This window comes from Hippocampus guttulatus, chromosome 15 (assembly GCF_054856545.1).
Source record: "Hippocampus guttulatus isolate MCC_2025c chromosome 15, RoL_Hgut_1.0, whole genome shotgun sequence".
Classification (NCBI taxonomy): Eukaryota; Metazoa; Chordata; class Actinopteri; order Syngnathiformes; family Syngnathidae; genus Hippocampus; species Hippocampus guttulatus.
Window position 1 is genome coordinate 7709232 of NC_141275.1, and position 26380 is coordinate 7735611.

Sequence of the window (26380 nt, forward strand, 5' to 3'; positions counted from 1 at the left end):
AGCTTGCTTCATTGTTACATTCGAATCTACATCTCAAAGTAGTTTGCACTATTCGGTATTAGGTGCAGTGAAAATGAACGGGGTGGCAATTTTGCCCATTTGACATCGTCGATAACAGAAGTGCTTTGAATGCCATGTCACCTCATTGTGACTCTCCCAGAGCAGTTTTTCTGGCGTACCGTGCCAATTTTTAAAATCCGTTTCATGCAGGATGAGAAGATATTGCCAATTCCCGTGTACTCAGGACAAGTCATTTTAAAAAGCGCAAAGATCTCTTTAAAATTTTCTTTATCCACCATTTTTGCATTTGTTGCCAATGGCTCACACAATCTTAAAGTGGTCGTCAACACTCAATTCAGTGGTCGTTGGGATCTTATAAAATCAAGCCCTTGAGGTGCAAAGTTAGGAGATCACGCCCACCAAGCGCACTGACAGTCTGTTGAATGACCACCATCGAGCACCCGCTTTGTGGTATAGAACGGAAATTAAACATTGACAAAATTTATCTTGGTTGTTTTACAGGAAAATCTTCTCATGACTCCATGGAACGAAATTTACTCGTGATGCTGTTTTGGCTCCTGGTGCTGCTCTGCAGCTCTGCTGAAGGCAGCATTCTGTATCGGGTCCTGGAGGAGCAACCTCCCAACACACTTATTGGCAGTCTGGCTGCAGACCAGGGGCTGCCAGACTCAGGCCATCTGTACAAGCTGGAGGTTGGTGCCCCTTATCTACGTGTTGATGGAAAGACCGGAGATATTTTCACCACTGAGATCCCCATCGACAGAGAGACACTGAGAGACTGCCGGGTGCTTGTTCGGGGTAAGCCCTGCTACCTGGAATTTGAAGTATCTGTGACAGATCTGATACAGAACCAGAGCCCGAGACTCATTGAAGGACGCATCGAGGTGCAGGATATCAATGACAACACCCCTCAGTTCCCTTCTTCTGTGCTGACCATATCCGTCCCTGAGAACACAATCATGGGGGCACTGTTCTCCATACCTTTAGCAACCGACAGAGACTCCGATAGGAATGGGGTGAGTGATTATGCCCTGACAGCGGGACAAGATGCAGCAACACTGTTTGGTTTGCAAGTTGCGGATGACAGGGGTGGCAAGCTCCCACAACTTATTGTTCTGGGCAACTTGGATCGTGAGTTGAAAGATTCCTATGACCTTACCATCAAGACAGTGGATGGAGGGAACCCACAGCGTTACAGCAGTGCTTTGCTGCGAGTGGTCGTCACTGATGTCAATGACAATTCACCCAAGTTTGAAAAATTGACATATGAGGCAGAAGTATTGGAGAATAGTCCAGTGGGACATTCTGTGCTGCAGGTAAGACTAAATCTTTTCTTACATTAAACCATTTTCCTGTGGTCCATTTACCTGCCTGTTTTGAAGTAAAACTAATGGTTGTCACAAATTGTGCTAAAACTATATCTTCTCAAATTATGGTTTCATTTTTTCGTTGCCAGATCAAATAATTATTTGGGGGTTTTTGGCACATGGTTGCACATAATAGACATCAATTAAGTGTCATTTTTGTGTGTTCTTACTGTTGTAGGTCAAAGCAAATGACTCTGACATGGGCCCGAATGGAGAAATTGAATACACCCTTCATCAAGCAGGAGACCCCGTGCCAAAACTCTTACGAATTGATCGGTCCACTGGTATCATCTATGTCAAAGGGCCACTGGACCGAGAGGAGATTGACAGCTTGTCCTTCTATGTGGTGGCAAGGGATAAGGGTCCACAACCCAAGAGCTCAAAGACCTTTGTCACCATTGAGGTGACTGACCAAAATGACAATCCACCAGCTGTCGAGATACGTGGAATTGGTCTTGTGACACACAGTGAAGGAGTAGCTAACATCTCAGAAGACATGCCGGTGGGAACAGCTGTTGCTCTGGTGCAAGTATCTGACCAGGATGAAGGAGAGAATGCTGTGGTCACTTGTGTGGTTGCAGGAGATGTGCCCTTCCAACTTCGCCCTATCAGTGACTCATCCAGTGACAATAAGAGGAAATATTTCCTCCAAACAACCACTCCCCTGGACTATGAAAGGGTGAAGGATTATCGTGTGGCGATAGTGGCTGTCGATTCTGGAAATCCAGCGCTCTCTGGGACAAACTCATTGAAAGTACAGGTAACTGATGTGAATGATAACGCTCCAGTATTCTCCCCTACCTTGTTTGAGGTAGAGTTTGCTGAAGAAAACCAACCGGGAGAGAAGGTTTTGGATGTTATCGCTTCAGATGCAGACAGTGGCACAAATGCAGACCTTCTTTATAGCATTGTGGCAGACACATCCATCAAGGGTCTCTTTGAGATTGATCCAAATACGGGGGAAGTCAGAGCCCGTAACCCGCTTGATCGTGAGCACAAAGAACACTATGAGTTTCGAGTCACCGCAGCTGATAAAGGGTCCCCTGTACATAAAGGAACAGCAAGTGTTGTGATAAAAGTCCTTGACCGCAATGACAATGACCCCAAATTCATGCTTAGTGGCTACAGCTTCTCAGTTTTAGAAAACATGCCTCCCCTCAGCCCAGTTGGCATGGTGACAGTCATGGATGTGGATAAAGGTGAAAACGCTCATGTCCACCTCTCTGTGGAGTCTGATGGAGGGAAATTTGTTGTTCAAAATGGAACTGGCACCATTCTATCAAGCATATCTTTTGACAGAGAGAAAGAGAGCAGCTACACTTTCCGTCTAAAAGCATTAGATGGAGGGCAACCGCCGAGGTCTTCTTATGTGGGTGTTACCATCAATGTACTGGATGAAAATGACAATGATCCTGTTGTTACAAAGCCCTCCAATTCTTCCTTTAGGCTTTTATCGCCCCTTGCTTCCCCTGATAGCCACGTGGAGATTGTGGAAGCTGAAGATCTGGACAGCGGGCCCAATGCAGAGTTGGTCTTCAGCATTGCAGGTGGAAACCCTTACCAGTTGTTTCGCATCTCACCATCCAGTGGAGAGATTACTCTAGCAAAGGAGATGGCCCGAAAATACGGTGGACTACATCGCCTGGTGGTCAAAGTGAGTGACAGAGGGAAGCCAGCACGTCACGCCACCGCCTTGGTCCATATCTACGTCAATGAAACAATTTCAAATGTCAGCTTAGTGGAAGCCCTAGTTGGACACAGTCTTTACACTCCACTAGACAGGGATATCGCTGGTGATCCTGACAATGGCTTTGCTGCACAACGGAGCAACATTTTGTTCGGAAGCCTTGTTGGAGTCGCAGGTGTTGTTATGCTTATCTTGGTGGTGGTTTTCATTCGACACCGCATCCAAAGAGAAACAAAGAGTGGATATCAACCTGGCAAGAAGGAAACAAAGGACTTATATGCACCCAAACAGGCACCAAAAAACGGCAAATGTAAACGAGGTCGGAAAGGAAAACCTCAGAAATCTCCAAAACCACTTGGGGAAGACGAGGAGGTCAGCCTCCAAAAAAGCCTCAAGTTCAACCTTAATGCAGTCAATGATAGTCCAAGGATACATCTGCCCCTGACTTACTCACCAGAAAGCCCTGATATAGGTCGGCACTACCGCTCTAACTCCCCATTGCCCTCCATTCAGCTGCAGGCCCAGTCTCCCTCAGGTTCACAAAAACATCAGGCGGTCCAGGACCTTCCGGCTACCAATACCTTTGTAGGGACTGGAGGAGATGACAACTCTACTGGGTCGGACCAATACTCTGATTACAGCTACAAGACCAGTCAACCCAAGTACAACAAACAGGTAAGGTCATTGAACGTTCTGGATGCCATGTGACAGATAAATGTGTGTGCATAGCAACATTCGTCAATGGAATAAATAAATGCAACACTATTGTATTTCTTTTTCGTTTTAAGAAATGATGAATCTAGTATATCCTATTTGGCAAAAAAGCTACTGAAATAACAGTACCGGTACTTAACAATATATCTGACATGGAAAGTATTTTGTCACCATATCATTGACTGCCAATCCAAAAAGATTTGGCAGACCTGTTACTGCTCCATCATTGTAGTTTTCAGTGTTTTCAGTCATCCTCTTCATCATCTTTGTTGAGCAAATACGTTTCACAATGCGCGGGATATTCAATTGAAAACTACTTTGAGTTTTTTGTCATGTTGTTGTGACTTTCAACTCCGTCCCGTAAGGGGTCGCCACACCAAGTCAATTGCATGATTTGTTTGGCACCATTTTTGACACAACCCACCCATTTTTTTTTTTCATCTTGACTTGGATGCGGTGATGGCTCGATAATGGGTCACCGAGCACTGGAGTTTGCGTGTGTTTATTCTGGCCATTCCTGATCCTCCTACTTTCTGAAAACATCTTTTGTTGTAGACTCTACTGTAAATTGTCAGTAGACATAGATGATGTATATATACAAACATCGTCTCTCACCTAAAGTCAGCTGAGTTAGGCTCCACTTCACACACTTCATATGTGACACTAGTTGAGAGAAAGAGAGAGCGAGAGATTAATAAGGCATGTACTGTATTTAAAAAAAAGAAAATCCAATTTACAACTATGGAGTAGAGAAGGGGTGTCCACATGAGCGCTAGTATTCTGCTCTGTTTGCATCACATGCTTATTTCTCCCTTGTCTGTTATCACTTATCTGCACATATCTGTCCGTCTTTTGCAAGGTACAAATTACCATCGAAATAGAAATACACTTAGACGGTTTACAAAAGGAAAAGTAGTATGATCTTGGGATTTAAAGCCTGTGTGCCTCTGGGTTTATGTGTTATTTATGTCTGCACATACTCTTATTGGCTCTATATACATAGACGGTGCAGCGTCCTTGCACCTTTTTGGGGGATTTGGCAGACTGCTGTGCCATGGTGACCATTCTGGCATACCATGGGCATTTCATTTGACATGTGCCCCGTAAACCTGACAATTTGGTGGCTGAAAGTTGTCTAAACTTACTTCTTTAGGCATTATTAAAAAAAAAAATGCTGACATAAAAATAGACAATAGACTGCTATGAAAAATGGCTTTTTTTTTTCATAATAAAGACATCAATAGTCCCAGTCTCACTTTTGGCTCAGTTGTTACTTTCAGCAGATTCTACCTGACATCATTGGCGATCACAAGCCTTTGTGAATGGTGTCAGTTTACCGAACAATCACCACTGTCACCTTGAGTGACAACATAAGTGAACAAAAGCCACGGGGTGTGTCTCTGTGCCTCATGTCTGCCTGTGCGTGTAAATGTGTCTCTTAGCAGAATAGTGTAAGATGAAATTGCGGCACAGATGTAAGCTCTCAGCAGTTGACATTACTTTTTCAATACGATAACAGAAAGGCATATGACAAAATACCCAATGATTGGCAGGCTGTAAAACGTCAACAGATGTCCCAGCTCTATGACATAACTCAGCTACAGATGTTGCTTCATGTACGACATCGCATCTCACATCAGGAAGAACAGATTGACCAAAATATATAATTTAACTAGCTGCGAAATAATAGCGACAGATGTAGCCTGGTGCCCTTTTTACCTTAATATGAACAGTGTTGTTCTTGCAAGTCTGCATATTTTACGTGATGGTGATAAATTGTCTACTTGAGGCTCATTCAAATTTAATCACAGGAAAGATTTATTTTGAAAATGAACGAGTGATTCATTTCAGATGACATTTGTTTAAACTACGTACATTTCCTTCTTAAGTCATCATGGATAATAAATGCCACGAGAGGTTATCACGCAATTGCTGTGCAGTCATATCCACAACAACTGATTTAACCGCCAAGCTGATGGCAAACATCCTCTTACCGTTGTGCAACTTCAGTTTTGTCTCCTGTCACATTTGAACGTGTGATATTGTAGGATGGTTGCTGCAGGAACCCGTGACTCACATCAGCAATTAGGAGCTGATAATTAGCCCTGTTGGGTCCAAGCGCTCACACCTTTTTTCACACCCCTCTAATGAGAGTTCCACATTTGTGGAAAACATGTGTTCCATGCGACGGCGTGAAAATCCGAAGTTGTGTTGTGTTCCACTTTGGATGTTCATCTTATTACCTTCCTGCTGCTCCCTAAAACCAATCCAGAGGATTCGCAGAGCCTGAGAGGGTAAAGAATGAGTCAGCGAGTCTTAATTAATCTGGTCTATGACTTAAAGGTGCGTATTTTATGAACTTTGGGCATTCCTTTAAAATGGGATTATATCAAATTTAGACCAAGGGTCAAAGGTAGATAGAGTAGCCAAAATTGCACGCAAGTATTTTGTTCTGAAGGGAACCTTTATAAATTGACAAATTATTGCTAATTTAGCCATTCAAAATAAGACTTTCTTTGTTTAATCTCGTGAGACAGCACTGCAGGCTCACCAGACAATGCAGCTCTTTTTTATAAGCATGTTAGGTAAACACAAATTGAATCTAAGACTGCCTCTTCTGACTGCAAGCCTGTTTGTGCCATGCTTGGGAAACTCCTTGCTTCTGGATGCTTCCACCAGGAATTTATTTTCAAGCTGCCACCTGAAGAGGCATCACAGTTGTCTTAAATGCATATTGTGACATGAGACTTCGGCATCGAAGAGGTTCGACAAGATATCAAGCAACCACTGATGTTTGCATAAGTCTATCTATTCAATCATTGCAAAAAAAAAAAAAAAACAGTTGGCAACTCATTTACTGATTTGGTATATGGACTCCTTACAATGTTTAACCGCAACCCAGTATCGTGTTCTGAGGCTTCTCTTAAAATATGTTGCACCATATCACTTTTTTTTAATCTATAAGAAGATGGCGTCAGTCAAAGAAAACACAGGTTCCTAGAGAAAGGGAAAATGGGCAAGATTATATTAGACTGAAAGGCAGGGCTCACTCCCATTCATTTAAATGTAACCAGTGTGGTATGTACACTGGTTCAGTACTGTTGTAAAACACAATGTGTACTGTATATGTTGTATCTCTGTCGCTTGGTGGTCCCGCGTGGGTGCCTGTATGTTGCTTGCCAGCTTATTCATTAATTTATTACAATCATCGTGAGTGCAAGTTAATTATACATCAAATTTAAACAGCTTCAGGTGACTAAGTGCAACACACACACACAAAAAAAGCATTCAACTGAAATAAATAGTATAACACACACAAATGGGACTGCAAAACATAGTGGAAAAAAATCGATAAAAAACAATATTGTGACAATAGAAATTCAGGATAACGAGATATGAACAAATAAAAGTCTGTATATGCTTGTTTTTTGCTCTGATTTATTGCATGGACAATTAAACGTTTTCAAAAACATTACTGATTTAATATAATGGACTAAATGTTGCTCTCTCCCCACCCCTGCCAACGGCTGAAACATTTTTCCCTCACATGGACTTGAGAGAAACAAAGTCATTTTTCTAAGAGCAATGCAAGAAGAAATGAGGCAGAACTTTTTATCCGTTATTTTATCTCTCCATTATATCTGCCTTTCAGACACAGTTGACACACACACACACACATTCAGGATGCCCATGCAGACGCCACCCACAGCTCTTTGTGCACATTTTCTGGAACTTGAAACAGAATGGGATGTCTAAAATCAAAATGTGTATTTTCTCTGCTGAAATAATTTCACCTTCCTGTAATTGCGTCGGCATTCTTTCATCACTTCAAGGCATTTCATTGTGCAGTTTATGAAAAACAGCCATCCTTGTGTAGACTCAGGTGTATTCTCTGGGTTGTGACTGGTATTGTATACCCGTCCCGAGTTGATTATGGCGATGGTCCTAAAATGTATTGTAATCAAATCAAATAAACGCTAAAACAACCTCAAAAAACAACACATTGGACCTTGTTTGCGTGAAATACAGGTGGAAAACACTGTGTATTACGTCCCTTGGTGCCCTTGGGAACACCCAACAGAATGGCAGTCCAAATTGTTAGAAGTCGTTTCAGGATTTCACAAGGGACTCGTCTCACCTGGAACATTTACAGCGTGATTACGTTCATCCTGAAATTCTATCCAAAAGGCGAAGGAATATCCAGAATATTTTGTGACGGTGTTGTCATGTTACCAAGAGTTCACAACCGCAAGCGTGGTAGGTGAGAAGAAAGTATTTAAGACTTTGTTTAATGTAGCTGGAGCAGCCTCAAAATATCACATAGCATTGCCAAACATTCTTTGAAGTTTGTGGACAGATGGGCAAGGCGCGTGGTTGAGCCATGCAAGATGATACCGTCAACTGTGGCTCTGGCTTTTCCTGATAAAAAAGAACTCTGTCTAATATGCAGATGACCGCCTGTTATATGCAGCATATTTACATTTTTTTAAACCCGTCTGTTGATGTCTCTTATTCAAGTTCCCTCCATGACTGCACGGACTTGTCCATATATTTCCTGATAACTCACATTCCGTCAGAAATGAAAACTAGCCTCATGTAAGCATAGATTTCATGTTCTCTGTGATGGATGTTAGAGTAATTAATAAAGATTAGTGAGCCGGTTTCACACCGGCACAAATGGAATTACAAGATTTTCAGTTAGATTTGGGGAGAGTCTTTGCTAATGTAGTCAGCCTTGCAAAGATACGCACGCACAGGGCATGGCACTATTTATAAATACCGTGTTCAAAAGTCTTTTGTGACAAAATGAGTTCTCTTTGTTGGCCAACTTGAGGCTAATAAGAACATTGCGGGAAATGAGAAACTCGTGTGTGTGTGTGTGTGTGTGTGTCCCCACCCCAACCAGTGGCCTGTTCCAAATGTTGGATTTGAATGGCAATATCTACCTGGACTAAGTGGAGCACAGGCTGGCTGAGCAATATAGTAGAAATAAGAGTATCACAATTGTCTACAGTATTTGTCTATTTTAGGATTATAAAAGACCGAAAAACAATGTCTCAATGTTCAAAGAAAAATAACATCTGGTAGCATTTGGGGGTTTTAGTCCAATACCTATGAGCCAACATTTGACCGAACAATGCGTTTCTCTGAACTAGTTAAAGCTCCAGACTACATTGAGACAATAGAATAAAGCACAAAATGCAAGGCACTAAAAAAAATCCAACCAAGCTCTCTTTTCTTGCAACTAAATCCTACATAAATTATAAGCCTTCTGGAAGTTGTAAAGAAAATTGCAAGGGTTTAAAGTGACACCATCGAATTATATATGTATCTACCTTTAAAAAATGTTCTCACGATTAATTACCGATAAGTCTGATGGGACACCAGAAATCTAAAATCCTCTGCTTTTTTTTCCCCCTTCCCCTCAGGCTCATATGCTCTTTTTTTGTGATTGGCACATGTCAGATTCCCTTTATTTATGCATTAAAAAATATATCTATTTTTTTTAAAAAAGAGCAACTCCTTTCGGTAAAGGTGTGTGAAAGCTCAGCTTTCTGATGGCGTTCCCCTCAGCTGCAATATTATATCACCACACATCCCAGCCTCCTTACCTTCTGCCAGGCAGATTACTGCTTTTATCAATAAGCAGCTTAGCACCAAAGTGTCCCTCAATAATACACCGTGGTATTTTTCTTCCTCCGGCAGCTTTAATGTCTCTTTAGGTTCCCCCCACCCCCCATCCCCTTTACCATTACAAATTCTCATAACCTTCCATTTCTGTGTTTTCACTCTTGCACACTTTCCACTTTATTTAACCCTCCCACCGAGAGAACCGACTGATACATTATGTATCCTTCTCTTCAGGTCACATTAGGAACCTCGAAATGGCCCAGGAGGGCCAGAGAGGAGCATCCCCATCAGACATACTGCCCCATTAGAAGTCTGCACCGCACTATAAAATCCATTAAGGTCCATTAGGGAAGCGTTCTGGTCCACAGACACCTGTAAGACCAGTCAGCCTCAAAGGTGCACGTTAACAGATGGCATAAAACGTATTTGATTTGTCATTAAAAAGCCACGTCTTATCTTTATACCCAACGGTATGTCAGCAGTATTTTAATCAAAAAAGCATTTCATTTTCACAAATGCAACTGTTGGGTCATAATCACTCTCAAATCAAAGATGTTTGAGCAACAGCTGTTTTAACTGTAGGCTCATTAAATTATGTTTCTCATTAGAAAGGCAGTGCATAATTCACAATATCATAAAATGTAAATCAGTGCAAGAATCATTGCGCTGAGATAGATCCCATCTGAGATTTCACTTTTTCTTTTATAATTTCCGAGCATTCGCTTTAGCAAATGCCAGCTCGGTCACCTCCTCTATTGGGAACGACGTCATGAAGCTGTGAGGTTTCAGCACCGTGACTGGCGCACTGCTTATTATTGCTTGATGAGCTTGACCCAAATTTCCACAGACCGACACGGTTTTCAAAGCGACTTTTAAAATCTAAACCCTAGATCAGCTCAAGAGCGGAAAAAATAAATAAAATAAAATAAAATAAACCTGGCTCGGCAACGAATCAGATTTGATTTAAAAAAAAAAAACATTTATGGGAGTCTATTTTGATGTCTGGTCTAGCATGGGGCATTTGGGGATTTTTTTTCTGACATAAAATGAATAAACATTGTCAGAACAGCTATAAATACACATATATTGTTTTGAAGCAATTCGGTATGCCTCATGCTGACAACAAAACAAATATTGGATTGTTGCCGAACAAAATTTGTTTGGATTAGATCAAGGGGAAAGTTTTTGACAAACTATTCACCACTAATGAGTGTGTGTGTTTGTGTGTGTGCGGTTCGGTATATTGTGTTGTAAAGCAAGTCATGAAAATTTCCCTTCGTAAATGAAATAATGAACGAATAATCTCTACAGTACATGTCGTAAATTGATGTTGAGCTACGAACTAATTTGCCTCAAAAATTCATCTCAGAGCCGTTGCTTTCAATAAACAAGCTCCTGTTACCAATCAGGAGTGCGACCAGAGCTGCGTTATTGACGTTTGGTGGAAAATAAAAGATAAGCAGTGAACAAATCACCGGCAGCAGAGATGAATGTCAACCTATATGAAGTGATGGTAAAAAGCAATGAAAGTTGATTGAATGAATAGCCCTGCTGTCAAAATGGCAAAGGTAGCTCGGGAGAAAATACTTCCTCAAAGTAAAAGCGAGACTCTCAAGCAAGACATATGGTATGCTCACAACGAGATGAACGAGCGGGTATAAGGTGGGTAGGGGTGGTGATTGCATGTACTAATTGGAAACTGATTGCCAGATACTGTAACTGTAGGAGCAGCAATATATATATCTATATCTATATATATATATATAGATATAGATATATATAGATGGTGGTTAGCGTGCTGACCTCACAGTGCAGCGGTGCAGGGTTCGATTCCGGCTCCGGTCTCCCAGTGTGGAGTTTGCATGTTCTCCCCGTGCCTGAGTGGGTTTTCTCTAGGTACTCCAGTTTCCTCCCACATCCCAAAAACACGCGTGGCAGGTTAATGTAACACTCTAAATTGTCCCTAGGTTTGAGTGTGAGCGCGGATGGTTGTTTGTCTATGTGTGACCTGTGATTGGCTGGCAACCGGTTCAGGGTGTACCCCGCCTGCTACCCAAAGACGGCTGGGATAGGCTCCAGCACGTCCGCAACCCTCGTGATGATAAAGCGGATCGGAAAATGAATAAATGTATCTAGATAGACAGATATACCTGTACGTGTGTGTGTGTGTGTATCTAAAATACCTGTATATACCACACTTTGGTGCAGCAATTGCGGGCTCTGCGATATTCTAAAGACAATTCCTGTTAATTACCCTTGCATGGACACATTTTCCACAGGGGAAAAAAGCATGCAAAATAATTTCCAACAACGTCATGCTTCTCAAGCCAAAGAGCATTTTAAAACCTTTGACCGAGTGGTTTTTACTGAGGAAGCACCAGCATAGTATGCATTACTTTCCTCCGGTCGGGGTCCACATCCTGCCAATAAAAGCCTTTGTACGACTTTGTCAACATGCTACTGCCTCTGTGGAAGAGTTACTGTATATTGTGTCGGACATAATATTATATATATTAAATATAATATTGTATACCAAAGAAATGCAGCATATCTGTTTCGATCGCCCTCTTTGAAAGGACAACCGCTTCATAAGATCGCATAAAATAGATGCTAGCACCACTCAGGCATGCCATTGGCTGGATAATTTACCTCCAGGCTATATGTTGCGACTGCTGCGGAGACATGTATTTGATTAAGCTCAATGAACATGTCCACACAGGCAGACAAAATTGTGCGAGTGCAGTGTTGCATGGTTTTATTCCCAGCGATGGGAGACAGGGCAGGTGCTGGCAGAGGTTGGAGGATGGAAGAGGATGGGGAGGTGAGTTGGGAGGGGGTTGGAAATCGAGGCCTGGGTCGTGGGCCAGATCCTGTCCTTGCAGTTAGGAAGGAGAAAGTAACTGATGTGGCAGTGACAAATGAACCAACTCCACGTCCCCCGACTGCCACTTTTGTGCCTCTCAAACTCAGGGAGTCTCTTCCCAACCCGCCCACTGTTTTCTTCTTGGGCGCTCTCAACTCTTCAAATCGTCTTTATTCTTACCTACTGAGAGCTTTCAGCTCTCAGTCTCCACTGTGTGCAACGTATTTTTAACTTTTACTTTGTACGTGCTGTGGCGCTCTTTCACATCTTTACCTTCTATCAACACCCCCTCCTCTCCTCTCCTTTTGCTTGTGAAGTATTGCACCAGAAGGTGAGCCATGCTGGATACCCTCCAATGAAAATATTCCAGTTTTCATGTTCTCCTGCATTACCATACAGTCCCCTCCAAAAGTATTGGAACAGCAAGGTCGATTCCTTTGTTTTTGTTGTGTACTGAAGAGAGTTGGGTTTCAGATCAAAAGATGAAGATCGCACAAAAGTTCCGAATTCCCGCTTTTATTTCAGGTAAAATGCAGGCTCTATGAGGCCAAGGTCCTCTGATTCATTTGGCCAGAGCTTCCACTTTTTCCCGCCTGATGAAGTAGTTGTGTTGGTAGTGTGTTTTGGGTCACTCTCTTGTTGCATAATCAAGCTTCTCCCAATTCATTTGGAAGCATTTTTCTGGAAATTGCCAGATAAAATGATTTTATAGCCTGCAGAATTAATTCTCCTGCGACCTTCAGTGACGATCAGGAAAGTGCCCACTTCATAGCGGTGATCTGCGATCGGCCATAAGGGTCTGCTTGCACTTCCTCATACATTTACTTTGTGTGCTTCGACCTCCTACATGGACTCTCGCAAATCGGTTTGTGACCTCTCGCGGGAGGATTATAAAGCGAATAAGAGGAGTCGCTTCCCCTGGATTCAAAATGAGTCTGCCGTGTTCATGGTCACAATGGCTCAAAGTGCCTGTTTCTAACTGGACCAAGCTGTGTGCATCTGATAAACAAGCAAAACATACGAGGTGGCCCAGTGTCGACTGGTTAGCTCGTCGGCCTCATAGTGCAGAGGTGCAGGGTTCGATTCCGGCTCTGTGGAGTTTGCTTGTTCTCCCTGTGCCTGCGTGGCTTTTCTTTGGGTACTCCGGTTTCCTCCCACATTCCAAGAACATACATGGCAGGTTCACGGAACACTCTAAACTGTCCCTAGGTCGGAGTGTGAGCACGGATGGTTGTTCATCTATGTGTGCACTGTGATTGATTGGCAACCAGTTCAGGGTGTACCACTCCTACTGCCCGAAGACAGCTCATGAGTATAAGTGGGTTAGAAAATGGGTGGATGATAAACGTATCCAGGGAACAAAAATACTGCAAATTCCTTGTTGTTTGTGAATCTTTTCAGCTGCCTGAGTTTGCTCTAACACATTTTTTTTTGTCTTGATATCTGTCCAATTCCTTCTTTTATTACGTTTTCGCTCTGCTTCTGTTTGCTAGTCTTGTTGAGCACAATCCAACTCAACTTTATTTCCATAACACTTTAAAACAACCATTGCTGCATACAAATATGAGTTTTTGGCAAAATACAGCGCGGGAGTGTTCCCTGCCATGAGTGTGCCATGGGATGCACGGCAAGTGATTGACAGTCAGTCATACCTTGTGTCTGATCGGTTGTTTTTTTTCCACGCTGATTGGTTGTTTCTCTCCAGCTCTGGGTGTTTCTTAAAAATCTTATTTGAGGTACTAGAAGGAGCCAGAGAGCACAGATTTTCTTTGACAAGCCATTTTAATGATGTACCACTGTCAGTGTTTACAAACAGAACAAAGCGTGTTTTTTTTTTTTTTGCCAACTCCTGTAAAGTTATTCGCTTAAAGGTGATCACACTAAATTGTTTAAATATACACCACATACAATGATTGCCTTGAAATCATGACTACTCCTGCTGCTAAATCTGTCAAATAATGTTGTTAATGTGTGTCTGTAAAGATCGGTTCTAAAAAAAAGTGTCTCTTTATTGCTCCTGAAATTCAATGGACAGGAGCAATATACTACTTCCGTAATTTGGATCTTTCCGTTCTGTTCTGTGGCCCTGATGCGCTCCGACAAGGCATTTCCAGCCTATATATTGATTTCCTGTATCAAATCTTGTATTGGTGAGTAGACTTGACACAGTAGAGTGGCATTAAACAGGATATGGTGAAGTAGCACAAAGGATGAAGGAATAGCTCAGCAGTGATTATTGTTGAGGTTTAATGACTGCCTTGCTCCTGTAATAGACCTTCTGGGCTGTTGAAATGAGATGCCAAGCTGAGAAGACAATTAATTGCTTGGCTTCCTTTTGTCCCTGCCCCATCCCCGTGTGTATTGGGCTGAAACTTGATAAGATAAAGGCTTAGGGCCACCCTAATACCTTCACACACTCATCTCTCTGTCTTGGAATTTATTGTGGGTGCATTGTTCAAGTCAGGTGCCCCATTGCGGCCGTTTGATGCGCAGGAGTAAACATCAATGGCACATACAGCTTTGATTGAAGTATACTATAACTACATGGGGCTGAACACATTTACTTTGTGGGATAATCTTTACAGCGTTGCATTCCAGCATAGATATTTAGTCAAATTGGCTAAAAACATCTGGAGTGGAATTTATCATACTGGCTCAGTCATGCCCCGTGCAATATTGAGAGGTTTAGTGACAAGTTATTAATAACTACAGTAGATTATCATATGAAAGCACTAAGCTCCCCCTATGGGCCGATCTGCATCTCAAATGCTCAGTGCATTGTTAATGTGTATCGCATCGCTGATCGCTGGTGTGTGCAATTAATTTGTGTGTTGCTCGCAGGAAACAACTCATCAGTGCGATTTTTAAAATGTTTTAAAAAACGCGTCGCCCTAGTTCCTTCAAAAGCCGATTGGCATCAAAACCTCAGGCTTCCCAACGCCGTGATAAGATAAACTATTCATGAGATGCTTCTTCCAAAGGCAGTTGCATATTCTGATCGTAGGTCATCGATTAATGACCAATAATTTCAACACAGCTGTTAACTAGTGGCACACCTGAACTTAAACTCACTATCCGTCTTTTCGTGTTTTAGTGTCCTATGACAGCAATATCCTCCCAAAGATTTGCTGCAATGACAGCAGCCACATGAACAGTTCAATGCCAGTGGAACGCTGCACATTTTTCTGTTTATGAACATTAAAATGCATCGGCCTTCTAAATCATTATGATGCAAATGCGAGTCTGTTAAGCGGCAGTATGTCGCACGCATTAAATGAGTGCAAATCCGTCACGCAGAGCTAAGAAATGTAGTGTGCTGAATGTAATTGGAATAATAACAAGTGGACTGTACTATTCAACGTACGCTCAACACCATACACACGGAGTCGAGTCGAAAACAAAATGAGAAAAGAGCAGAAAAATGTTGACCGTACCGTATTTAACTGCGCACGCACAATGCTAGAGTGTTATCGAGAGGACAGAATGCAGCCGGTAATGGAAAGTGTGATAAATAATACAATCTCCAATAAATACTGCCATTCAGTTAAACATGCAGGCTTCGGGCTCCTCGTGCCTGCATATAGTTTCATTTCCAGCCTATATTGTGTTTGATATTTATGTTATTTTAAAATATTATAACTCATATCCATCCATCCATCCATCCATTTTCCACCGCTTATCCGGGGTCGGGTCGCGGGGGCAGCAGCTTTAGGAGGGAAGCCCAGACTTCCTTCTCCCCAGCCACTTCTTCGAGCTCTTCCAGGGAGGCGTCCAGGAGGCATACTAATTAGATGCCCGAGCCACCTCATCTGGCTCCTCTTGATGTGTATTCAAAATCTGATCTAATTTAGCCCCATCTGCATTAATACGAATGTGTTCAAGCAGTGCAGTGTGAAATTTCAACGCTCAATCTCATGACTCTGGGGCTGCAGCGACTCACATGGGAAAAAGGGTTGTTTCTGGTCTGCGGCTGTATGAAAGGTCACCTGAAATTTGACAAGATATGAAAAAGCAATCCCCTTCGAGAGCTCCACTGAGCTGCACATTTTCTTATATTGTTCACCGCATTATAAGTGAGCCCCTTACGGGGTGTGACCCATGTCTTTGTGAGATAAAACTAATTATTTGCCTGGAGAACTGCTGTTAGCATCTCTTTCTTCAGGTCAGAATAACTGTTAGCTGTCTTGTTCCAATCGCGACGTAACCACGTGTCACGCGGCCTAGTCTTTTGAAGCTTTGTTGAAATACATTTAATTTCACAAAGTCAGATGTCAGGCTTATTGAACGTTTATTGAAAGGTATGATCTTAAGGCCAATTTGTGGTTATTTCTTTATTTTTTAACACTGTGCCTCATATGGTGCTATTTTATGTAAATCATTTACAAGTCACCAGGGTATTCTCTCGCCGTCTTATCTCCACGCTGCCAGCTAGCCACGCCTATTTGAGACACTCCTGATCACTCACTCGCCGCAAAAAATAAAAAATAAAAATCACGACACATTCATGTATGACACTCCATTACTTTTCTGTGGATTGATCTTTCGTTGCGGTCCCCGTCTCCCTCAGACTGTTCTGCCTCATTGTTCTCCATGGAATCCCTTCAGTCTTCTACCCCCACGACCACAAGTTATGTTTTAGCGTTTTTTGCTTGTCCCTGTGGCTCGTTTGTGTTTTTGCTGCAGCGACAATGGAGTGTGGCTTTCTATGTCCAGCAATCTAGATGTTGGCACGTTACGTGACCTGGCCCTGAACCCCCTTTGCCAATCGTCAAATACTCTTTTTCTGGATTTTGACTTTAACTTTGTCACTCCACCCTCATGCGCTTCTAGACTTGTTGATCTTAAAAGTAATTTCCAAACATTCATGTGTATATCTCCGGTTGTTGCAGTGCAATGCAAAGTCAGATTAGCTGCTTTTTTCAAGTCGAGCGGCTCTATACTGGTAGACAGATGCATGTGTGCTTGACGTGACAACTGGCCAATAAAAGATGATGTGATACGTCTCTTGATACATGAGTATGATACAAATCAATAACGGTACATTTTCAAGTAGAATGATTCAGTTTGATGCAACTGGGTGGGAATATGATTCAATATATGGTACAGGAGTAGGCTTTGTCATGTTTGTCATGAATATGTCTCAACGTGTTAAAGCTCTCCAAAAACATAGCCATGATAGATAAGTCATTTTAAAGAACTAACAACGGATTTTTACCTTGTGTGCGTCTCTCATAAAAAGATTTTTAGATACATATCTCGATACATGGAGTGCAATACGATTCAAGAATGGTACATTTTGAAATATAATGATTCACTTCAGTTTCTTTTAAATCAAAAATGATTTTCCAATTCAAGTTTTTTTTTTCATGAATCCCCTCTAAAGGATCCTTTCAAAGCAAGTCTTTTGTGACTTTGCAAAGCAAATTATCTACTTTTATATGCTGGCACCGAGCCACATTACAGTATTTAAGGCAAATGAGCAACTTCTCAACAAATTAATAAGGCAGATCAGTTGGTTGAAAGAACCTGTAGCAGACACTTAATCAAGCACACCTTGCTTGTTCCTTTTCGGGCCCGACTCTTGTCATCTTTAATGCCTTCATTCTTTCTGGCATACACTCAATAAGCGGCTCGAACTGACGTGATGTCATTATGCAATTGGAGCAGATTTGTCGACTGCACATCTGTGATGCAAATCTTTTGTCCCTCACATCCCAAAGGTGCTCAATTGGATTGACAAGCATAGACTACTGAGGCCATTTGAGTAAATTGAGCTGTCACGTAAAAACAAATAAACAAATAAATAGAAAAAAATTGAAAGAAATAGACATGGTTATTTATATATATATATATATATATATATATATATATATATATATATATATATGTATGCGTGTGTGTGTGTGTATATATGTGTGTGTGTGTGTATAAAAAGTTATTAATTGTTTGAAAAACTGTTTGTCTCGGGCAGAACTGAGTTCAAAGCACATTTCACACAGAAGGCTCATTTTGCCAATCACAGGCGAGGCCATTCATGTTGGCTCTGCTTAAAACAATCGTCGTGCTGGTTACACTGAACTCACAAAAGGCATCACCACTTCTCAGCACATTTTTAGGAATTAAGTTATAGTGCCCCGACATGGGCAGTTTCATGGGCTTTATCATATATTTTTAAAGAAGAAAAAAAAGAGGTTATTGGATGATCCCACCATGACTCAACGGTACACACTTAGGTATTACTCTAAGCAACACAAAAGTAACAATCATTACAGAGGAAACGTTATCTGATCGAGAAAGTGTATGCCCGCCCGTACATAGCAGTGCCCCCTTTAACTTGTCTCTCCACCTTATTAAGACGTTAAAGACAGCCTGCTAAGACAGATAAGCTCACAATACAGTGCATTGGGAAACTAAACAGTTCAACAGGTTTTGCAAAAAAAAAAAAAAAAAAAAAAGCCCATCCAAGCCCGATCCGAGAAAAGGTTTGACTAAATCCGTGCATTTCTAAGTGTCTCTGTATGTGCTTGATAAGCTTATTGTATGCGTGAGATCAATGTGCTGCAAATGTGTGATAAGACCCACGTTTGATTACAGTTCTGCATAAAGCGTCTGATTGTAACTCCCCCCCCCCCCCCCCCGCTCCTCCTTTAAAGCTTATGGATTATTGTCTGGTGCTGTGTGTCTTTTATCATGTTAAGCTGATTTGGTCACATTTTATGTCACACTTGGTTTGTAGCACCTTTATTAAATCACTCTAATATGGGCACTGCGGTTGACTTAACTTTCACTGCAGTAGCCGACATGTTGTTGCACAAGACTGATCATCATTCATCTCAATAGAGATAAGATAAGAATACTTTTATTTGTCTCACAATGGGGAAAAAAAGAAATGGAGATAGATCGATAAGTTAACGATTCTCCACCAATCATCTTTCAGGTATCTTCATATCCAATGAAATCCTTCTTATTTATTTATTTATTTTCCCGACCATGACCTATATGGTTAGCGGAGGACAAAAATAATTTTTTCTTTCCCTCGATCTGCAATTTGGAAAGAAATAGCAACAAGAGCCCAATTAACTGGTGTGTATTGTATTTTATTGAGCCGTTTAGTCAAAAGATTTGCGCAATTGCATTGCTATGGTGGACGGTTAAGAATTAGTAGAAATAATTACAAAAAAATGTATATCCAATTTGGAGTGACATGATCAACTGAGGGCGTCCCAGTAGTCCAGTGGTTTGCGCGAAGACCTCACAGTGCAGAGGGTTCAGGGTTCAATTCCCTGTGTGGAGTTTGCAAGTTCTCCCCGGGCCTGCGTGGTTTTTCTCCAGGTACACCTGTTTCCTCCCACATTCCAAAAACATGCACGGCAGGCGGATTGAACACTCGAAATTGTCGGAAGGCCGCAGCCGGGATCGAACCCACGACCTCTGCACAGTGAGGTCCACACGCTAACCACTGGACAAATAATAATAATAAATAATAATTATTGCGGATATGAATATCATTTGGTGAGCATTCATCAAAGAAAATGTTTTGACGACTTCATCTCCTCAGGCATCACCTTTTTGAAGCGTTGAATTGTCTTGTGAACCTTAAAAGGAATGTACAATACCATTTTGTGTGTGTTTGACAAACCATTTTGTTTGTCATACCTTAGATCAGCTGTAAGCGGGCCACCTCTGATTTTTGTTGGCTGTCCAAACTATTGTGCTTGTTTTTTTTGGCTCCAGAAGCAACACACCTGATTCAGATGATGGGCTCATCAGCCAGCTGTGAAGCAGCATTACAACAATCCTGATTATTTGAATCAGGTGTGTTGCTCCTGGGAGAGCTGGAAAACAGGCAGGACAGCGGCCCCTGAAGACTAAGTTTGGACACCCCTGCTCTAAATTGCACCCCCCGCGACAGTTATGACGATAAAGCGGATCGGAAAATGAATGATCAACTGAACTGGAATGACTCTCCGTTGAGGCTGTTTAATGAAAATGACGTTCTCCTCTGTCAATCCACTTTTATACACACAATTGTGGTTTTACAATCCATGCATGTTTTGTCTTTCTTTGATCACCCGATAAAAAGCAAGGTCTCGGTGTCTGTGAGTTCTTGAAAGGATGAACGAAATGGTCTTGTGCGGAATGTTTGTTTCCACCACGTGGCATCTGAGGTCGCGGAGATTAATGTCAAAATGCTCAGTATATAAAGTTGGTGCCCAACACTGGAAGGGAAGGGAGACGGCGTGGAGTCAAAACACATCACATTTTTCACATTTTCAGCATCAGAAGGAAAAGAACAGCAGCGAGTGGGTTGAGGTGAGGATACAGTGTAGTCAGAGATTGGCGGTAGTGGCTCACCTGGGGATTAGGGCAGGTGCAGAGGGCATGGAGACATGAGTGGGCTCACAGAGTGGGCAGATTGTGTGTGAATGTTGCTGTTGTTACTACTAGTATTAAAAGCCTGGGCAGTGTTGCTAGGACACAGGGAATTAGATAAATCCCACAAATGACACAATTTATTGAGGAGTGTGCTGTATTGCAAAGAAATACTTTCATGAAACGTTAATGATGTCATATCATGCTGTTTTCATGACATACAGTGAATGCATAAACAAGCAAAAAAACAAAAAAACTTTATAGGTTAACTCAAATTTATGCCACCCTCTTCCGGGCTGAACAATTGCATCCCCGTTTTGATCACAACATCAAATTGCACACAAACACCCAGATCACACACCTGCAAGCATTAAAGCATGCAAGAACATGCAACATATCAATGTGAAAGGGGCATTCTAACAGGTGCTGCGCATCCCAAGATAGGGTGGGGTCAGTGCCTTGCTCAAGGCCACATTGACACACTCAAGAAGCAGTCGAGTATCTCCGTTGACACCTCATTGCCATTTTTATGTGTTCGCAGCGCGACCTCCAGTTTCAAAGCCCAAGCCTTACAGATGAGCTACCGCTTGTCGAATGTTATCCTTAAACGGAAAAACAAAACAAAACAAAAAAAAAAAAAAGGCAAAATCCACTTGTGCATAAAATGAGCAAATAAAACTGCGTCAAGAGGAGATGTCTGAAATTGCATTCGGAATTGGCAGGGTTTTGATATTGCGAGCTATGGTAATTGAATAGCCTTCTCACTAATCGGAATGTGTCAAGACATTCGTTCTTACACCCAGCAGACTGCAGACAGTCGGTGATGGAACATGGAGACAAGTGAACGAGACATCGAAAGGAGAAGAAAGGAAATCCAAACTTATTATTTTTGCCTTGGAGAAGATGTCACGATAAGAAAGAGTAGCAAGGTCACGCTGTTCCTTCTTTTTGATCTAATATTTATCTTATAATAAACTTACAGAGTTAGCTTCAGGGCTATCCGAGTCCTGTTGGTTTTGTTCTCATCAAAGCCCTTCGGGTTCTTTCGTTAGGTCTGACGGCAGACTGAGGAAAAAAAAAGAAAAGGTTCTTTTCTCCTGAGTAGAATGGCTTATAGCACTGGGAGATCATTTGCAAATGTAACAAATTATAGAAAAGCCCGGATCACATGGCCTATGAAATTTGAATTGTGGAGGGATGACTTGTATCCCTTAATGAAGAATCTTTTCTTCATCAGTGCAAACAAACGTGGGCTGACGGATTGTACCTGCGATGCATTTGTGCGCCACTTTATCCAAACGTATAATCCAATCTTTTGTGATTTGATGCCGCTAAGGCTGGCTCGATCAGTTACACCTGCTTTATAAGTAACCCTAACCGGCCATTACGGAACACGTCATTGTTGATGATTGCCGATCCAGTGGTTACAATATCAGGGAGTAAAGTAACAATGCTTTTGTTGAATAATGTGTTTATACCGTACCGAGCAAGAACACAACCCACACAGGAGGGGATAACAATTCACAGCTTCCTATTGACTATCTATTGCACAGTGTCTCATCCCCTCGGTGTGCAACACAATGCTTTAAAAGCTCCCGTGTGTTGGAATGAACCAGAGAAGAAAACAAACAAAAATGATAATCCGCTGAACCGTAAACCTTATGCTTTGTGAAGACTATGTCAAAGAATAACCGGGGTGAATTGGGATTTTCACAACCAATTATGCTACGATTACAACTGCAAGCAACATTTTTGACAATGGCGACAGTAAGAACCTTCTTGTTTTTAATACCTCAACAGCAGCAGTTGCATTTTATTCAACCAATCGAAAGCTGTTCAATGTTTGACATTGTATAACGGTGAACAGTTGAAAAGTTGGTTGAGTCCGGTTTCATTCAAATTTTCATTCAAACTATGTTACATTTACCGGAAGATGCTGGCCTAGCTTTCTGTAACGAAGTCACCATTAATTCATGGATGGATGCTTTTTTTTTTTTTTTCACATGAGTGAAAGGCACGATGCCTGCCGTATTTGTTCCCAAGCTGATTCTAGCTCAGGAAAGGCAGTTTCAAAGCATTACTAGATAGGGAGCCATTGCAAATTTAGTGGGTGAGGACAACACAGCAAAAAGCATCTGCAAGATAAATAATGAAAGCTCAGAAGCTGTTTTTTTTTTAACTCAAGCCAGTGAATCAAATTAGTTATTTCATGTATCTTCCCTTTTGTTGAAGCACGAAAGCACTAGGTTGGGTGAATATAAGGATGCAAAGCCCACACTTTCAAGCGAGATTATACAAGGTACAAACATGGAGACGAAGACCCAAATAGGACTTCAAATGATTCGATTCAATCGAACGACCAAATAACTGAAATCACTGAAGAAAAATGCTGAGAGCAGAGGGCATTTTAACCCATTTCAATCGTGACATCACCTCTCCTCTCACACACACTTAGTTGCTGTAACAGTATAAATCCATGCAAACATTTTCTCGATTGCTTATCCTGTTTCCTGTCACAGACGGGGCTGGAGCTTATCCAAGCAGACTTGGGGTGAAAAAACTGTCTACACCCTGCCGTTGGTCACCAGTCAATCACAGGGTGGTTGTCAGTGGGCCAGTAGGTAGGATTTAATCCCACAGCAATAATGCAAAAGTCAAAATTGTTACAACCCCAAAGGTCAATTCACTTTCAACATTATGTCGAAATTAAAACTGGATGTCAAAGCATGACATTAAAGCTTAACGTTTCTCACACTGGGACCAGATTCTCATTATTAATGTTATTATTTTTGTATGCAAAAAATATATATTTTTAAGCACAAGATAATTGCATGTACAAGATGAATTTCAGGGCACATTATTAAGGCAGTTGGTTCAATTCATGTACTTGCAGAAAAGTATGAACGAACGAATGAATGATGTCTTGTTTACGTCTTGTCCATTTTTTATGTTACCTGCCGAGGGACGACAAATGTAAATTAGCTGTACGCTAACTCCGGCACATTTATGCGGATAATGCACCGGTGTTCATTCATGTGCATTGTGCCCTTCAAATAAACAATAAAAATGAAATGAAATGTTCGATCTAAAGAAAGGAACCAAATAAATCAGGCCATAAAATGTTATTACACACATCTGCATTCAGAGCGCTAGCAAAAGAGCATAACTGCATGTGTAAAAAGTCCATTCAAAATTTTATCAACACCGCACCAAATATGCACAAGTTGTAAACACAGCATAGCTGCGAAATAACAGATGACAACCAAATGTATAAAATTGTAGAAAAACCAAATCCAACTGCAAGTTCAAAAATATTTTCAATGAACTTTGACTTGTTGCCGGTGACCCCAATTTTGGGTTGAGAATTATGACATATTTACATTTAGACACACTAGAAAGTTGTAGAGTTACTTCAAATAATGCCGGGTGCAAATTGCTTCTGACTCGTTTCCTTAACTGAGCTCTGCGATCCCCAATCTCCTTGTGAAGTCGTCAGTCTTAGCGTTGAGTGCTTTTCAGTAGAGAATTGACGGATCAAAGACAATCCATTTAGCTCTTAGTGGCAAATAATAACATTAATCATTTGAGAAATTGGAAGCAAATCGCCTCTGTTGTAGTTGCGGGGTTAGCCTCACCGCTACTGCCTTTGGCATTTTCTTTGTCATGGTGATGATTGTTCACCCCCTCCAGCGAGCAAAGTTTTGTCAGAGTGATGTGTTGTGCTCCATTTCTACTATTTGAGCAACGCAACACCCCAGCAAAATGTCGACAGTTGACAGGCCCTTTTGAATTCCATTTTCACCATGACAGAATAAGAAAAGAGGCACATAATGTGTTGTTTTGAGGGTCGTTAGCTCCACTAGTGAGTCATACAAATGTAAGAGTAAATGAAATGGGAAATTTGAATACTGCATTTTCAACCTTTTTTGGCCCACCTCTGTAAGTTCTACTGTATGAAGCAGAGGCGAACAACATGAATTTGCTGAAATATTGTCTGATTTTGGGACGGTCAAACTATACATGCGATTTAATTTGTGGTTCATGTGAACACGCTGTACAATTTGATGTTCTGGCAGCAATGGTAGCCAGAAAAAAACAAAACAAACAAACAAACAAAAAACTAAAATGTTTTTTTTCCGGATGTGCTCAGAGCGTCTCTGCAGTTATTTTGTTCAACCCTTGGTAATTCCAAAATTCAATACCTCTTGTTCTTTATAAATCGAGTTAGCACATTGATCTACCAAGAAGCTCTTTTACAGCAACAGTGAGTCGGCCAGGAGAAAATAGCATCATCAGTCTTTTGAAGTTAGCAGCACTTTGCTGCATTTACAGTTATTGCAAACCCCATTTTTTTGTCCGCTGGGATTTTGTGTGTGTGCGTGTGTGCTGCTGGATTTTATTGCTGGTATAATATAGATACCTGTACACAAAACTGTACCCAGTAAGAGTCTTATTTTTAAAGAAACTCATTGAACTGACGCTGTACCTACATTAGCGAGGCATTACAACCTTGCACTTTGATTGGGATTATAAAACCACAATGCATCTGGCAAAGACAAACAAATTCGAGCTTGAAATCTTTGCAAAACAAACTGTCTTTTGTAAGGTGAAATGCAAAATGTCAGCACACACTCCCGGCAGACAGCGGGCGTTCTTTCAGATGTTGCGAGTATGGTTCAGACTATTTCTGTTGTGATTGACTGGCATGTCAGCAACAAAGCAACCGTCAACAGCTGCTGAAATAACCCCATTTGGGGTTAGAGCTGTTTGTTTTATGGTTTGATTTTTGTGGGTCAGGATGCAGAAGGAACATCACTTAGAAAGGAATATTTAACAATGTGCCAAAATGGAACATCGAGGGACATAGTCTGTTGAAACCAGGACATATTCATCTACTTCAAAGAGCCCTCTGGACTCCTACTGTGTCACTGAAACTTGAGGCACAGGCGACATTTGAAGTTAGCTGTCAAACAATTCCGATTGTGACAGAAGGCTGAAAAAATTGAATGTTGAAGCCAATCAAGTGAGTGGGCAATTCCCTTCTTAAACACCAGGATAATGCAATTTAGTCATTGCATCAACTGCCTCAGGGATGGTGGAGTCGCAACATGATTTATTTTTGGCATTCTTCACCAGACTTTGCTTTCGGTGATTCTTTAAACCATCAATTCAAATCACTGTGACCAACAATATATCTGTGTCTTCATTCACGATGCAGGTAATGACATTTGGTCTGCATTGGTGTACCTACAATCTAAGTGGTAGCATCAAAATCATTACGCCGCAACAACAAAATACATAATGCTCATACCGTTAGTCAAGCTGTGGACAAATAATTAGGTCTTGCACTATTAAACCAAGAAATGGGAAATGCGTAGCAGATAGGGTGCAAGACAGTGATGGATTTTGACGATTGGTGGAAGGTGTATGACACGAAAGAAATTAATCCTGAATATCCACTGCTCCCTATGCACCTCTACTATTGAAGGCTCAGTCAGTCTAGTCCATTCATGAATCACTGGGCCTTGGAGACACACAGGAGAAAAACCAAAAAACCACCAGCAGCTCTCATAAATAAAGCAGCAACTGGACTGCCGGCATGTCAGTGAGTCATCCAGGCCCGCTCTCATTCACTTTTGAGATGCGGAAAAGCATTTTAAACAGCCAAAAACCTCTTATTAAATTGCTCACTTTTGAATAGTAACGCATTAAGCACAAACTGAT

The 26380-nt window shown here is 41.5% G+C and overlaps 1 protein-coding gene across 1 annotated transcript in view; it reads left to right on the forward strand.

The window, feature by feature from the left end:
- The first annotated feature begins 539 nt into the window (after window positions 1-539).
- The window catches only part of pcdh1a (protocadherin 1a), a 66433-nt gene continuing 40592 nt past the window's right edge, over window positions 540-26380 (forward strand). Inside the window, exons 1-2 of the mRNA XM_086131919.1 lie at window positions 540-1337; window positions 1567-3750. Of these exons, the coding sequence (XP_085988045.1) occupies window positions 543-1337; window positions 1567-3750 (2979 nt within the window). The 5' untranslated portion in view covers window positions 540-542. The remainder of the gene's footprint in view (window positions 1338-1566; window positions 3751-26380) is intronic.